This window comes from Acomys minous (assembly GCF_964271855.1).
Source record: "Acomys minous genome assembly, chromosome: 19".
Lineage (NCBI taxonomy): Eukaryota > Metazoa > Chordata > Mammalia > Rodentia > Muridae > Acomys > Acomys minous.
Window position 1 is genome coordinate 28427337 of NC_140499.1, and position 12427 is coordinate 28439763.

Consider the following 12427-nt stretch of genomic DNA (forward strand, 5'->3'; position numbering starts at 1 on the left):
TTTTGTCCAAGGTTAAAGTATTCATAAAGGGAAGGGATAATGTGTTTGAATATTTATTTAGTCCTTTATATAAGGAACATTTTGCACAAGAGCAATAAATACCTTTCTATTAAAATGCTTGTGTTTCTACTCTAGGTGGCAATCGTAGAAGAACTAGTAGTTGGGTATGAAACTTCTCTAAAAAGCTGTCGCCTATTTAATCCCAATGGTAAGTACATACATTTTATGGTTTTTTTTTAAAGTGTTGAAAATTTTAATAGACTATGAAATTATTCAGGTTAGTCTTTATTATATTCTAGTAGTAAGTATAGTGCATTTAAATTTCCTTTCCTATTATCCATTAATTACACGGTGTTATGATAATGTTTTATTGAGAAATATTTATTGGAAAGCTATGTAAACTTTAGAAGATCTATAAAACTTGATTTAATATCATCCTCTATTTATTCATCACTTAGGTGTAATAATTTTGAATTTATGCCCAAATATATCATCATCATAGCCTTACCTACTGCCTTCTATTCTTTTGTCTGTCTTTCAAGACAGGGTTTCTCTATCTTGGAACTCATTCTGTAGACCAGCTGACCTAGAACTCAGATATCTGCCTGTCTCTGCCTCTCAAGCGCTGGGATTAAAAGCATGCACCACCATGTTTGGCTTCCCCTCTTATATGTATTTTGGGGGGAGGGTGGGGGAAGGGAGTTTGAGACAGAGTTTCTCTGTGTAGCCTTGGCTCTCCTGAAACTCTCTTTGTAAACCAAGCTGGCCTCGAACTCACAGAGATCTGCCTGTTTCTGCCTCCCAAGTCCTGCGATTAAAGGTGTGTGCCACCATGTCTGGCTTTTTTTTTCTTTTTTTTCTTTCTTTTTTTAAAGATTGATTTATTTATTATGTATAGAGTGTTCTGCCAGCATATAACGCCTGCCGGCCAGAAGAGGACACCAAATCACGTTATAGATGGTTGTGAGCCATCATTTAGTTGCTGGGACTTGAACTCAGGACCTTTGGAAGAGCAGCCAGTGCTCTTAACCTCTAAGTCATCTCTCCCGCCCTTTTTTGGTTTTTGGAGACAGGGTTTCTCTGTGTAGCCCTGGTTGTCCTGGATTCACTTTGCAGACCTGGCTGGCCTTGAACTTAGAGATCCGCTTGCTTATGCTTCCCGAGTACTTCCTGTCTACTCTTAAGCTTTATATTATTTCATGAATATTTCAGTATGCCTAAAGAAAAGTATTTCATTTCAAACATAGCAATACTATCAGTTATACCTGGTGGTGTGGCTTGTAATCCCAGCTACAGGATTGAGATAGGAGAGCTATAAGTTTATGGGCTTTCGGTAATTTGATGAGACCCTGTCTCAAAACTTAAAAAAAGAAGGTAAAAGAGGGTTGCTGATAGAGCTCACTGGTACAGTATTTTCTTCTCACCAGGCTGTTTGGTTCAATCTCAGGTATTCTCTCTCTCTCTCTCTCTCTCTCTCTCTCTCTCTCTCTCTCACACACACACACACACACACACACACGCACGCACACATTTGCACACACTTGCACACAGACACATACACAAAACAAAAAACCAAGGTAGATTGCAATTGAGAAATGACACTTGATATTGTCCTCTGTCCTCCACATACATGTGTACTGGGTCGTACACAAACAGGTGCGCATGCTCACAAAATAAAGGTCTTTAATTCTAAATAAGAGGTTTATATACTCACATTTTCAGTTGTATTATGTTTGTCTTTCCCTTCCTTATAGTTCAGTACCTTTATCCTTCCCTTCCTCTCTCTATTCTCCTTTTCTTCCTTCCCTTCCTTCCTTCCCTTTTCTTTCTCCCAGATTTATTACTCTATGTTACTCTGAGGTTCTTGAATCTGTGGCGGTTGTCTTGTTAAGATTTCTGTTGCTGTGGTAAACACCCTAATCAGAACCAACTTTGGAAGAAAAGAGTTTGTCTCAGTTTCTACCTCTCAGGTCCCACTCCTTCACTGAAGGGAAGTCAGGATAGGGTAACAACCTGCAGGCAGTGATGGAAGCAGAGGTCGTGGAGGAGGCCTGACCTCCAGGATCACCTCTTGGGGGTAGCAACACTAACAATGGGCGAGGCCCTCACACACCAATCACTAGTTTTAAAAAATGCACTATAGGCCTTACACAGTCCAGACTTGTGGGCGTATTCTCTCAATTGAGGCTGCTTCTTCCCAGATCACACTAGCTTCTGTCAAGTGGACATAAAACTAGCCAGCTCTGCAGTACTCCTTTCAGAATCTCCCAAGTGCTACGATTATACCATGCCCAGCCCTTCTTTTGTTTGAAGTTCAAGTAACTCTTACAGACTTGGTTGGTGTCTTTTATGTCTCTTTTCATTCAAACACCTGTGATTTGTTTATTGGAGAATGAATTTTCTTAGTCTAGATTTTGCTGAATATACACACACACACAGGCACACACGCACGCGTGCGCGTGTACACTATTTTTGTCCTTTGTAAGTTGATAGATGTATAATAGATTGTCTTTTAGCATTGAAATTACACACAGTAGCTATTTGCTTTTTTTAGAAATAATATAAAAAGTCTAGTTCAGTTGTTCTCAACCTTCATGATCTTTAGTGCAGTTTCTCATGTTGTGGTGGCCCGAACCATACATTTTTTTGTTGTTGTTGTTGCTTTTTCTTAACTGTAATTTTGCTACTGTTATAAATTGTAATATAAATATCTGATATGCAGAATGTCTGATATGGGACTCTTGTGAAAGGGTATTTTGACGCACTGGTTGAGAACCACTGGTCTAGTTACAGTACAGTTCAAATGTTCTTCAATAGTCACATATGTATAGCTAATACCTGTCCTGAACAGGGCACATGGAGAAACATGTCTGTTCCAGATCTTTCTAATGGGCAGGTCCTAAGCTAATGGCTTGATGATGATTGCTTTGTTTTGTTTACTTTTTTGTTTTGTTTTTAGAGACAGGGTTTCTCTGTAGCCTTGGCTGACCTAGGCTTACTTTGTAAACCAGGCTTGCCTCAAACTCATTAATTCACCTGCCTCTACCTCCGATATTTTTCCCCCTCTTTATTTCTTATGTGCTTTGGTTGTTTTACCTGTATGTATGTCTGTGTGAAGGTGTTCGATCTCCTGGAACTGGAGTTACAGACAGTTGTGAGCTGTCATGTGGGTACTGGGAGTTGAACCTGGGTCCTCTGGAAGAGCAGTCAGTGCTCTTAACTGCTAAGCCATCTCTCCAGCCTCTGATAATTTTTTTTTAAACGTAAGCTGAGTGAGCCAAAATTGCCTATCAGTAGGCAAATACTGTTATTTTGAAAGGTATGTTTTATTTCTCTTACTACTTGATTTCCAAAAATTTCAGCTTGTATGAGAAAACAAGATTTTTTTTTCCCTCTTTGTTATACTTTGTTTTGCTCTATTACCAGTTTTCAAAAGAGTAGACTACTTCATTGTATCCTTCAAACTTGGCAAGTAATTTTATTTTTTAAATAATAGGGATTCAGGCCCTGATTACTAATAAGTTTAGTCCCTGGATACCACATGGTAAAAGGACTGAACTTAAGGGGAAAAAATTGTTCTCTACCCTTTGCATGTGCACTGTGGCAAGCATATATGCAACACACATACACTCAAGTGAATATAATAAATGTTTTAAGAGAAATTTACTTAAGCATGCTTGATACTTATTTAATTTTACGTGGCTCCATCTTTCAAGTGCGGTGGTGGTAGGTGATAACTTATCGCTGACAAGATCTTGAGCACTTATCTTGTGCACTACCACTGAAGACCTGGAATCATTTTTCCCACAGAGTTCTGGCTTCAATAGTGGAATAGCCCACCGTGGGACCTGGGGTGCACATTGCTAGTAAGCTGGCCATTGTTTCTAGGTCTCAGATTAATTTTAACAGTACTTTTAAAAAGGCATACCATGGTTTCATTGGTTAATTATCATGATGTTCCTTTGATTATCATCATTTTTCTATATACTTTACACATGTGGAAGAGGCTCAGTGACATACTCATGGATGTGTAGTAGCACTTTGAGCGGGTCTATCAGATGGGGAGGTAGTGTGTTCCTCTCAGAATATTTGTCCTCTGAGCCACCTTGCTTTTATTAGGGAAAAAAAAGCAAATAGAGTTCTCAGGTTATAGAAATTTATATTTAAGGACAACATTTTTGATGTGTGAGTTGTATGTTTAATTTTTACATACTAAAATTACATCTTGAACTAAATTACAGAAGAAATAATTTTTGTCTTTCTTTGGATATAGCTTTTATTCAGTCTGTAGTTGATCTTTACATATTTGACGTAATATTAATATCTAAAAATGTCACCCAAAATGAAAATGTCCACATTACAAATGCATATACATATATATATATATACACACACGAACATATATACATACATATGTAAATAATTGGACACTCACACTTTTCTTTTTAGAATCTTACTATAGGCAAGGTATTATGGTAAGGTTCACTTACAAAAACATGCTTTGGTAGGTCTTAATGTGCTTAGCTATAGATTATAGCCAGATAGATACACAAACCTCTCTAAAACTACTAAATGGAGGGACCAGTATGGGGATAGAATGTTCTCTTAGTGTATTTAATATCTAATCTGGTTTTGTTTTGTTTTTTTAATTCTTCCCTTTCAAGATGATGGAAAGGAGGAACCTCCAACCACATTGCTTTGGGTCCAGTACTATTTGGCACAACATTATGATAAAATTGGCCAGCCCTCTATTGCTCTGGAATACATAAATACTGCTATTGAAAGTACACCAACATTGATAGAACTCTTTCTTGTAAAAGCTAAAATCTATAAGGTAAAAACCTTTACCCCCCTTTTTTCTCATAAGGTAATGATATTGGTCATAGTTTTTTGTTGTTTTACAGCTTCTAGGTAGAGTAACTAAAATATATCAGAAATAACAGTCTGATTTGTTCTTGGAGTCATCGTAGTTACATTTATTTGATCACTCATTAATAACTATATAATACCTGGGCGTGGTGGCTCACACCTTGAATCCCAGCACTCAGGAGGCAGAGGCAGGCGGGTCACTGTGAGTTTGAGGCCAGCTGGGTCTACAAAGTGAGTCCAGGACAGCCAAGGCTACACAGAGAAACCCTGTCATGGGGTTTGGGGGGGGGTAGAGGAGGAGCGGGGGGACACCTATATAATACAAAAAACTGTGTACAGACAAGCACACCTGTGTTTGATTTTGTTGATAGTTATTTACTATAAAGTGTGTTTCTGCTGACAATTGAGTATGATCACATGTAACATCTGATGTTAATGAAGTAAAACAATTGTACTTTGAATGTACATGCTACCATCTCTTGACTTAATTCCTCAGCTATGCTTGAGAATTTTATGGTACATGTTCTTAATGTCGAAGTTGGTCTCTTTTCTAATTTTCAGTATATCCAGTAATCAAGCTTTTTAGAGGAGTTTCTGTCGACCAATGATACATTTAGTAAGAAAATAATAGAATTAAGTAGTTTTCAAATCACCCTCTCCCCCTTGACTGTCCTGGGTATTGAATCCAAAGCTTCATATGTACTAGACAGACACTAAGTGCACCCACCTGCAAGTTTTGTTATTACTGTCTTTATTTTGATATATTTAATTACTTTTTTTTTTTTTTTGAGGCAAGGTTTCTCTGTGTAGCCCTGACTGTCCTGGATTCCCTTTGCCTGCCCCTGCCTCTCCAGTGCTGGGATTAAAGGCATACACCACTGCCACCACTCCAGGCTTTTTTTTTTAAAGGCATGGTCCCTGTAATCTAGGCTGGCCTAAAAAGTGGACTTATGCATCAGGTGCTTGGGATTACCAGTGTGCACCAGCATTCTGTGTCCCAGAACTTTAAAAACATTTTCTAAAATTACATTACTTATTTTGAGGGAAGTGGCTTATGTTTCTACAGCATGTACATGTAAGTCAGAAGATAATAGGAGTTGTCTCTTTTACCGTTATATGTATATAGGTTTGAACAGATCATCAAGGTTGGCAGCAGTTTTTCTTTACCCGCTGAGCCATCTTGTTTGCTACTCCAAATGTTTTAAAGCCAAGTTTTACTCAGTTTTGTGGCTTTGCCAGATAAATACATTAGAATTAGGTTAGTGGGGGAATGTTTATTAATAGCTTTCTGACTTGGAGCTTTCCTCTTCTGCAAGGTTAACTGGCTGCCTGGTGGGTTCAAGGAATGTTCCTGTCTTTGTTTTGGTTTTTCGGAACAGGGTTTTTCTGTGTAGCTTTGGCTGTCCTGGACTCCCTTTGCAGCCCAGGTTGGCCTCGAACTCACAGCGATCTGCCTGCCTTTGCCTCCCCCAAGTGTTGGGATTAAAGCCACCACTGCATGGTGAATGTTCCTGTCTTAACCTCCCTCAATACTAGGATTAGAAACTCAAGGTATCACAACTAGCTTTTTTTTTTTTTAAACAACTAGCTTTTTTATATTGGTGTTGGGATCCAAACTCAGGTTTTGAGTCTGAAAAATACCTTTTCTTTCATTTGTTTATTTATAGGTCGCAAATTACTTAACACAGTACAATTATATTTACTTGTTTAATTTTCTTTTTGTACCTTGCAAGCATGCTGGGAATATTAAAGAAGCTGCCAGGTGGATGGATGAAGCCCAGGCCCTGGACACAGCAGACAGATTTATTAATTCTAAGTGTGCAAAATACATGTTAAAAGCCAATCTGATTAAAGAGGCTGAAGAAATGTGCTCCAAGTTTACGAGGGTTTGTATGGCTAATCTTCTTGATTGCAAAGAAGACATAATTGACTTTGTATTCATATCTTTCTCTTTTTCAAAGTTAATTCTTTTATGTGTATAGATATTTTACCCGCATGTGTACCTGCCAATCATGAACATGCCTGGTGCCTACAGAAGCCAGAAGATGGCATTGCATTTCCTTGAACTAAAAGTCGAGTCGTCCTGAGAATTGAACCTGAGCCATTTTTTCAGTCCCTCAAGTTTATTATCAATATCGTCTAGATACTAAATTACTGTATTAGAAGAAGAATAATCATTAAATAAAATATTTTTGTATAGTTGAACATTGGTTTTTAAAACTGGTTTGTAGCTGGGCGCTGTGGTGCACGCCTTTAATCCCAGCACTTGGGATGCAGAGGCAGGTGTCTACACCCGGCCCTATGCACCACAAACACATCTCTTCCTCCTTTGCCTACATTTTGTCTTTGCTAACCTGAGGCTTCCTACTCTTTGCATTCATGCTTTTGTTTTGTTTTGCTTTGCTTTTTGTTGTTTGGCCTGGAACTCAGAGATTCACTGTCTTTGCTGGAATTAAAGGTGTGTGCCACCACTCCCAGCTATTTTATAAGAATTTTTAAAAAAATTGCTTCAGAGAATTCTGATGAGCTGACCATTATTCCTTGTTAAATCTTATGGTAAAGTGAAATATTGGGTGCTGATCTTCTCGGTCACTGTGTGATTCTTTAGGAAGGCACATCAGCAGTAGAGAACCTGAACGAGATGCAGTGCATGTGGTTCCAGACAGAGTGCGCCCAGGCATACAAAGCAATGAACAAATTTGGTGAAGCACTTAAGAAATGTCATGAAATCGAGAGAGTAAGTACCTTACATATGTGAGCTTCTTGTTTGTTTGTTTTGTTTTGCTCTTCCAGACAGGGTTTCTCTGTGTAGCCCTGGCTTTCTAGAGCTCTCTTTGTAGACCAAGCTGGCCTCAAACTCACAAAGATCCTCCTGCTCTGCCTCCCGAATACTGGGATTAAAGGCAATTGCCACCACTGCCCTGCTCATGTTGACATTTTTAATATGAAATACAGAATGTCCGTGCTTGGTTAAACAATGGCATTGTTGATTTCTTGACTTACTATTTGATTTACATGTAATAGCATGCTGTACAGATTTCAGATTTGTAGCCTCAAAAACCCTACCAAATAGTATGTGCTATAGTCCCTGCCATAAGATTTTAAAATAAGATCTCTGATCTCTGTGTATAGTATATGTGCCTACTATATAGTAACATCATTCTAACTAGTGAATGGCTTGTCAGAATAGTTTTAGGTGAGTATGATTAAAGAGGAAATAAGTATATTCGTGAACATAGTTGAAGCATTATTATCCCATTTCATTTAAATTATTCAGTTCTTGTTAGGCAATAACCAACTGTATTTTTTAACTTTATATGCCAGATACATCAACGATTGTAAATTTTGTTTTTTACTAGTTTTTCATGCTAAAGAAACAAGTAGTTCCAAGACTTTGCTTTTATGGTTTAAGACAATGCTATACTCCAATGATAATAAAAGGATAATTTTGTTAGCATTTTATAGAAATCACTGATGACCAGTTTGACTTCCATACATACTGTATGAGGAAGATTACCCTTAGATCATACGTGGACTTATTAAAACTAGAAGATGTACTTCGACAGCATCCATTTTACTTCAAAGCAGCAAGAATTGCTATTGAGATCTATTTGAAACTTCATGACAACCCTCTTACAGATGAGAACAAAGAGCATGAGGCTGATACAGGTATAACATCATTATTTGCTCTGTTGTGTTTATAGGTACTTATTGTCGTGAATAATACAGTTCCCTGACCTCCAAAGGTTTAGTTGAGTATCTGCTTGAGTGGTTGTTATCCAAGGATAGAAAATGATGGGTTTTTGTGAATTTTGCTAAGCAGTGGAAGAAAAACTACTTTTATGCTTTCAAAATAAGTTAAGCATAGACTTAATTTGGTTTTGATTTGAGAGTTTTGCTTAGGTACTTGGGGGTGACTAAGGATCCAATCCAGTGCCTCTTCCTCATCAGGTACTCTGTTATTGAGCTACTTTCCTAGCCAGGGGTTCAATATGGGATTAGATGTTTGAATCTAATGAGCTTAAGTTACTTAAGATTCACATTTACTATCAGATTTATTCAGCTAAGTATAGTACTATAATTGCTAGTGATATAATTTGTGTGGAAACTCTACATTAGTGTTGACTCTTTAGTATAACTTATCACTCTTTTTTTTTTTAATCTAGTTATATTTATTTGGTGCCTGCATGTGTGCATGTGTCACTCTGTCTTTCCATCGTTGAGTAGTTAGACATGATGGCAAGTGCCCTTACCCACTGAGCTACCTCAGCAGCTCTCGTTATTCCTTTTTTAGTAGCAATTTGTAATTAGCCCAGTATAAGATATATTTTGCTTGAACATTAAAATCTAGCTTAGAGTTAAACTAAAACAATTGTCCAGGAAAGATGGCTCACACCTTAAATCCCAGAACTCAGGGAGGTCACAATGAGTTCATGGCCAATCTGGCCTGTAGAGTGAGAACCTGTCTTGAAAAAAAAATTAGATTTAAAAAATAAGAAAACTAGAAAAATTGATGTGGCTCATCATTTTCATCTAACTTTTTTGATACCATTTTTGTAGCAAGTTGTCAAGATATTTTGTGTATGTGTAAGTATTTTTAACTTATGACCATTTTACTGTGGTGAACTGACCTGAGCCCTTTTAAGATAATGGCAGGTAGCTGGGCACGGTGGTACATGCCGTTAATCCCAGCACTCAGCAGCAGAGGCAGGCGGATCACTGAGTTCAAGGCCAGCCTGGTCTACTAAGTCGGTCTAGGACAACCAGAGCTGTCCTAGAGAGAAATCTTGTCTTGGGGAAAAATAATAATAATAATAATAATGGCAGGTAATAACATATATGGCACACCCAAGCATGGAGACAGGTGCAAGAAAATTTGAAGTTCAAGGCTAGTTCATAGCATGCTTGTTCTTGCTTTGATAAAGTGTTTAGAACACAATGAAACCTATTTTCATGTCATTTGCAGTACTTTCATGTTATAGTTGCTTAATTATGAGTGCCCTACTTAAGAAACTGATAGTGCTTAGTATCTTGTCTACTGCAGAAAAATGCACTGATTTTAGCATAGTGTTACTTAATAGCTTGTACGTATAGCATAGTGAAAAGCTAGTTTGGAGACTGCATGAAGTAAGCCTGAATCCTTTTATTATCACTTCAAAAACCCATTCTCTCCCCCACCCCCCCAAACCACAAATCCTCAATTTCCTAATGTCATCTGTTCATATTGTCAGGATTGTTTCAAGACCCTCTTTAGCCACTGTGTACTTGGGATTTTGAATCACTTACACAAAAACCATATATTGGTTTAAATTATCTATAGTACTCGTATGATAATTCATTTCTGATGTACTATAAGTAGATTTTTAAATAGCAACTGGCTTAGTTTGAGACATGATCTCACTCAGTAGTGGATCCTATCCTGGAACTCACTAAATAGTCCATCCTAGGCTGCAAAGGGAGATTGGAGAGAAACAAACAAACAAACAACAAACAAACCAGCGTTTATTTGCAGCTGGTTACTTTCTCCTTTTCTCTTTATGAGAGTCTAAGGGGTCTTTCTCTCTCTCTCGCTCTTTTTTAATAGTTTCTTTTCAGTCCAAATTTGATGTGGTTCTTCCTGTACAGTTCTATTAGGAACATGATGGCTATTTCTGTGAATTTTGTTGGCATCTCCATTTTGTTGTGAATGGTACTCTTAGGCATCATCTTCTGGATGTTAATGTCACACTTTTTACTTCTGCTGGCAGCTCCTGGTACTTCTTTAGCTTTCTTTTGCATTTTTGCTATTACAGCAAGAAGTGTTACATTCAAGGCTTTTGTTGGAGAATCACCTTAGCAAGGTCATTTAGTTTATTTGATAAGTTTTGTAACTCTATTGCTAAGTTTCCCACAATGTTCACTTTAAGCCTGCCCGTTCTTTCTTCCATCCCTTCCTTCGTAATCTTCTATGTGGTTTTTTTTGTTTTTTGTTTTGTTGTTTCAAACACAAGGTCTCACTATGTAGCCCTTGCTAGCTTGGCTCACTGTCAACTAGGTTGGTCGTAAACTTACAGAGATCCACCGCCTTTTGCCAGGATTATAGGCATGTACCAACACACCCTACTCAAAAAGAAAAACAAAAACAGAAAAATTTATGTCAGATCATCCTATTATAGTATTTATATTACTGCATACAAAATAAAGTTGGTTTAAAATAAAGAAAAAATTAAGAGCAGGGAGCAGATCATGTGCTGCTCTTGCAGAGGACCCAAATTTGGTTCCAAGCACCAATGTTGGATGGTTCACAATTTCCCATAACTGACTTCAGAGGATCTGTCTTCTGACCTCTGTAGGTGTTGCATGTGCATTCACCCCACCCCTCCACATACACATGCTTTAAATAAGTAAATTGTTAAAGAACTAAAACTTTAGAGGGGTGGGAATAGAGCCTGGAGAGGTAGTTCAGCTGTTAAGAGCACTTGCTACTCCTGCAAAAGAGGGCATCGGTTGTGCACATAGTACACATAACAAATGCAAACGTACACTCTGTCTTAGTCATTCTTTTATTGCTGTGAAGAGACACTGTAACCAAGAGAACTGTTACAAAAGAAACACTTGGGGGCTGCAGAGATGGCTCAGTGGTTAAGGGCACTTGCTGCTTTTCCAGGGGTCCTGAGTTCTATTCCCAGCACCCACATGGTGGCTAACAACAATCTGTAATATGATCTGGTGCCCTCTTTTGATGTGCATGAAGACCGTATACTCATATACATAAAATAAACAAATATTGAAAAAAAAAGAAAAGAAAAAGAACCACATAAGAGAGCTGGCTTACAGTTTCAGTTCATTATCTGGATGGTGGGAAGTATGGCAGCAGGCACGGCAGAACTATGTCCTGATCCCAGTCCTTCTCAGGTTGTGCCGCTCTGATGACTCAGCATTCAGATACATGTGCCTGTGCGAGCCATTTCAAACCACACACACCCTTACCCATAAAATAAATAGTTGAAAGTTTTAAAAGTGGTTACAGTGACTTATTTAGTTAACATGTTTATAATTCTATTAACACTTTCTACAGCAAACATGTCTGACAAAGAATTAAAGAAGCTACGTAATAAACAAAGAAGAGCTCAAAAGAAAGCCCAGATAGAAGAAGAGAAAAAAAATGCAGAAAAAGAAAAACAGCAGAGAAATCAGAAAAAGAAAAAGGATGATGACGATGAGGAAATTGGAGGCCCCAAAGAGGAACTGATCCCAGAGAAATTGGCCAAGGTATTTCGTAGTCATGCTTAGCACAAGTGAGTGAGTGCCACAGTAGGCTTTTGATATTGAAAACAGTTTTTAGTCTGATTTATGTATTTGTGTTTTGTACAGATGTGTATGTATGTGTGTGGCTGTGCATGTGGCAGTTAGAGGACAGCTTGTGGAATTCAGGCTCTCAGGCTCACGTAGGCTACCTAGCCAAGACCCTGTCTGGGGAAATTTTTTAAGTCAGTCTGTCTGTCTGTCTGTCTTTCTTCCTTTCTTCCTTCCTTCCTTTCTATATATGTGTGTGAGTATACTGTCTTCATGTACACCA

At 38.0% G+C, this 12427-nt stretch overlaps 1 protein-coding gene across 1 annotated transcript in view; it reads left to right on the forward strand.

The window, feature by feature from the left end:
• Positions 1 to 12427, forward strand: part of NAA15 (N-alpha-acetyltransferase 15, NatA auxiliary subunit) — a 64814-nt gene that overhangs the window by 36163 nt on the left and 16224 nt on the right. Inside the window, exons 10-15 of the mRNA XM_084769256.1 lie at positions 136 to 208; positions 4665 to 4834; positions 6603 to 6755; positions 7478 to 7606; positions 8325 to 8538; positions 11927 to 12120. Coding sequence (XP_084625382.1) covers positions 136 to 208; positions 4665 to 4834; positions 6603 to 6755; positions 7478 to 7606; positions 8325 to 8538; positions 11927 to 12120 — 933 coding nt within the window. The remainder of the gene's footprint in view (positions 1 to 135; positions 209 to 4664; positions 4835 to 6602; positions 6756 to 7477; positions 7607 to 8324; positions 8539 to 11926; positions 12121 to 12427) is intronic.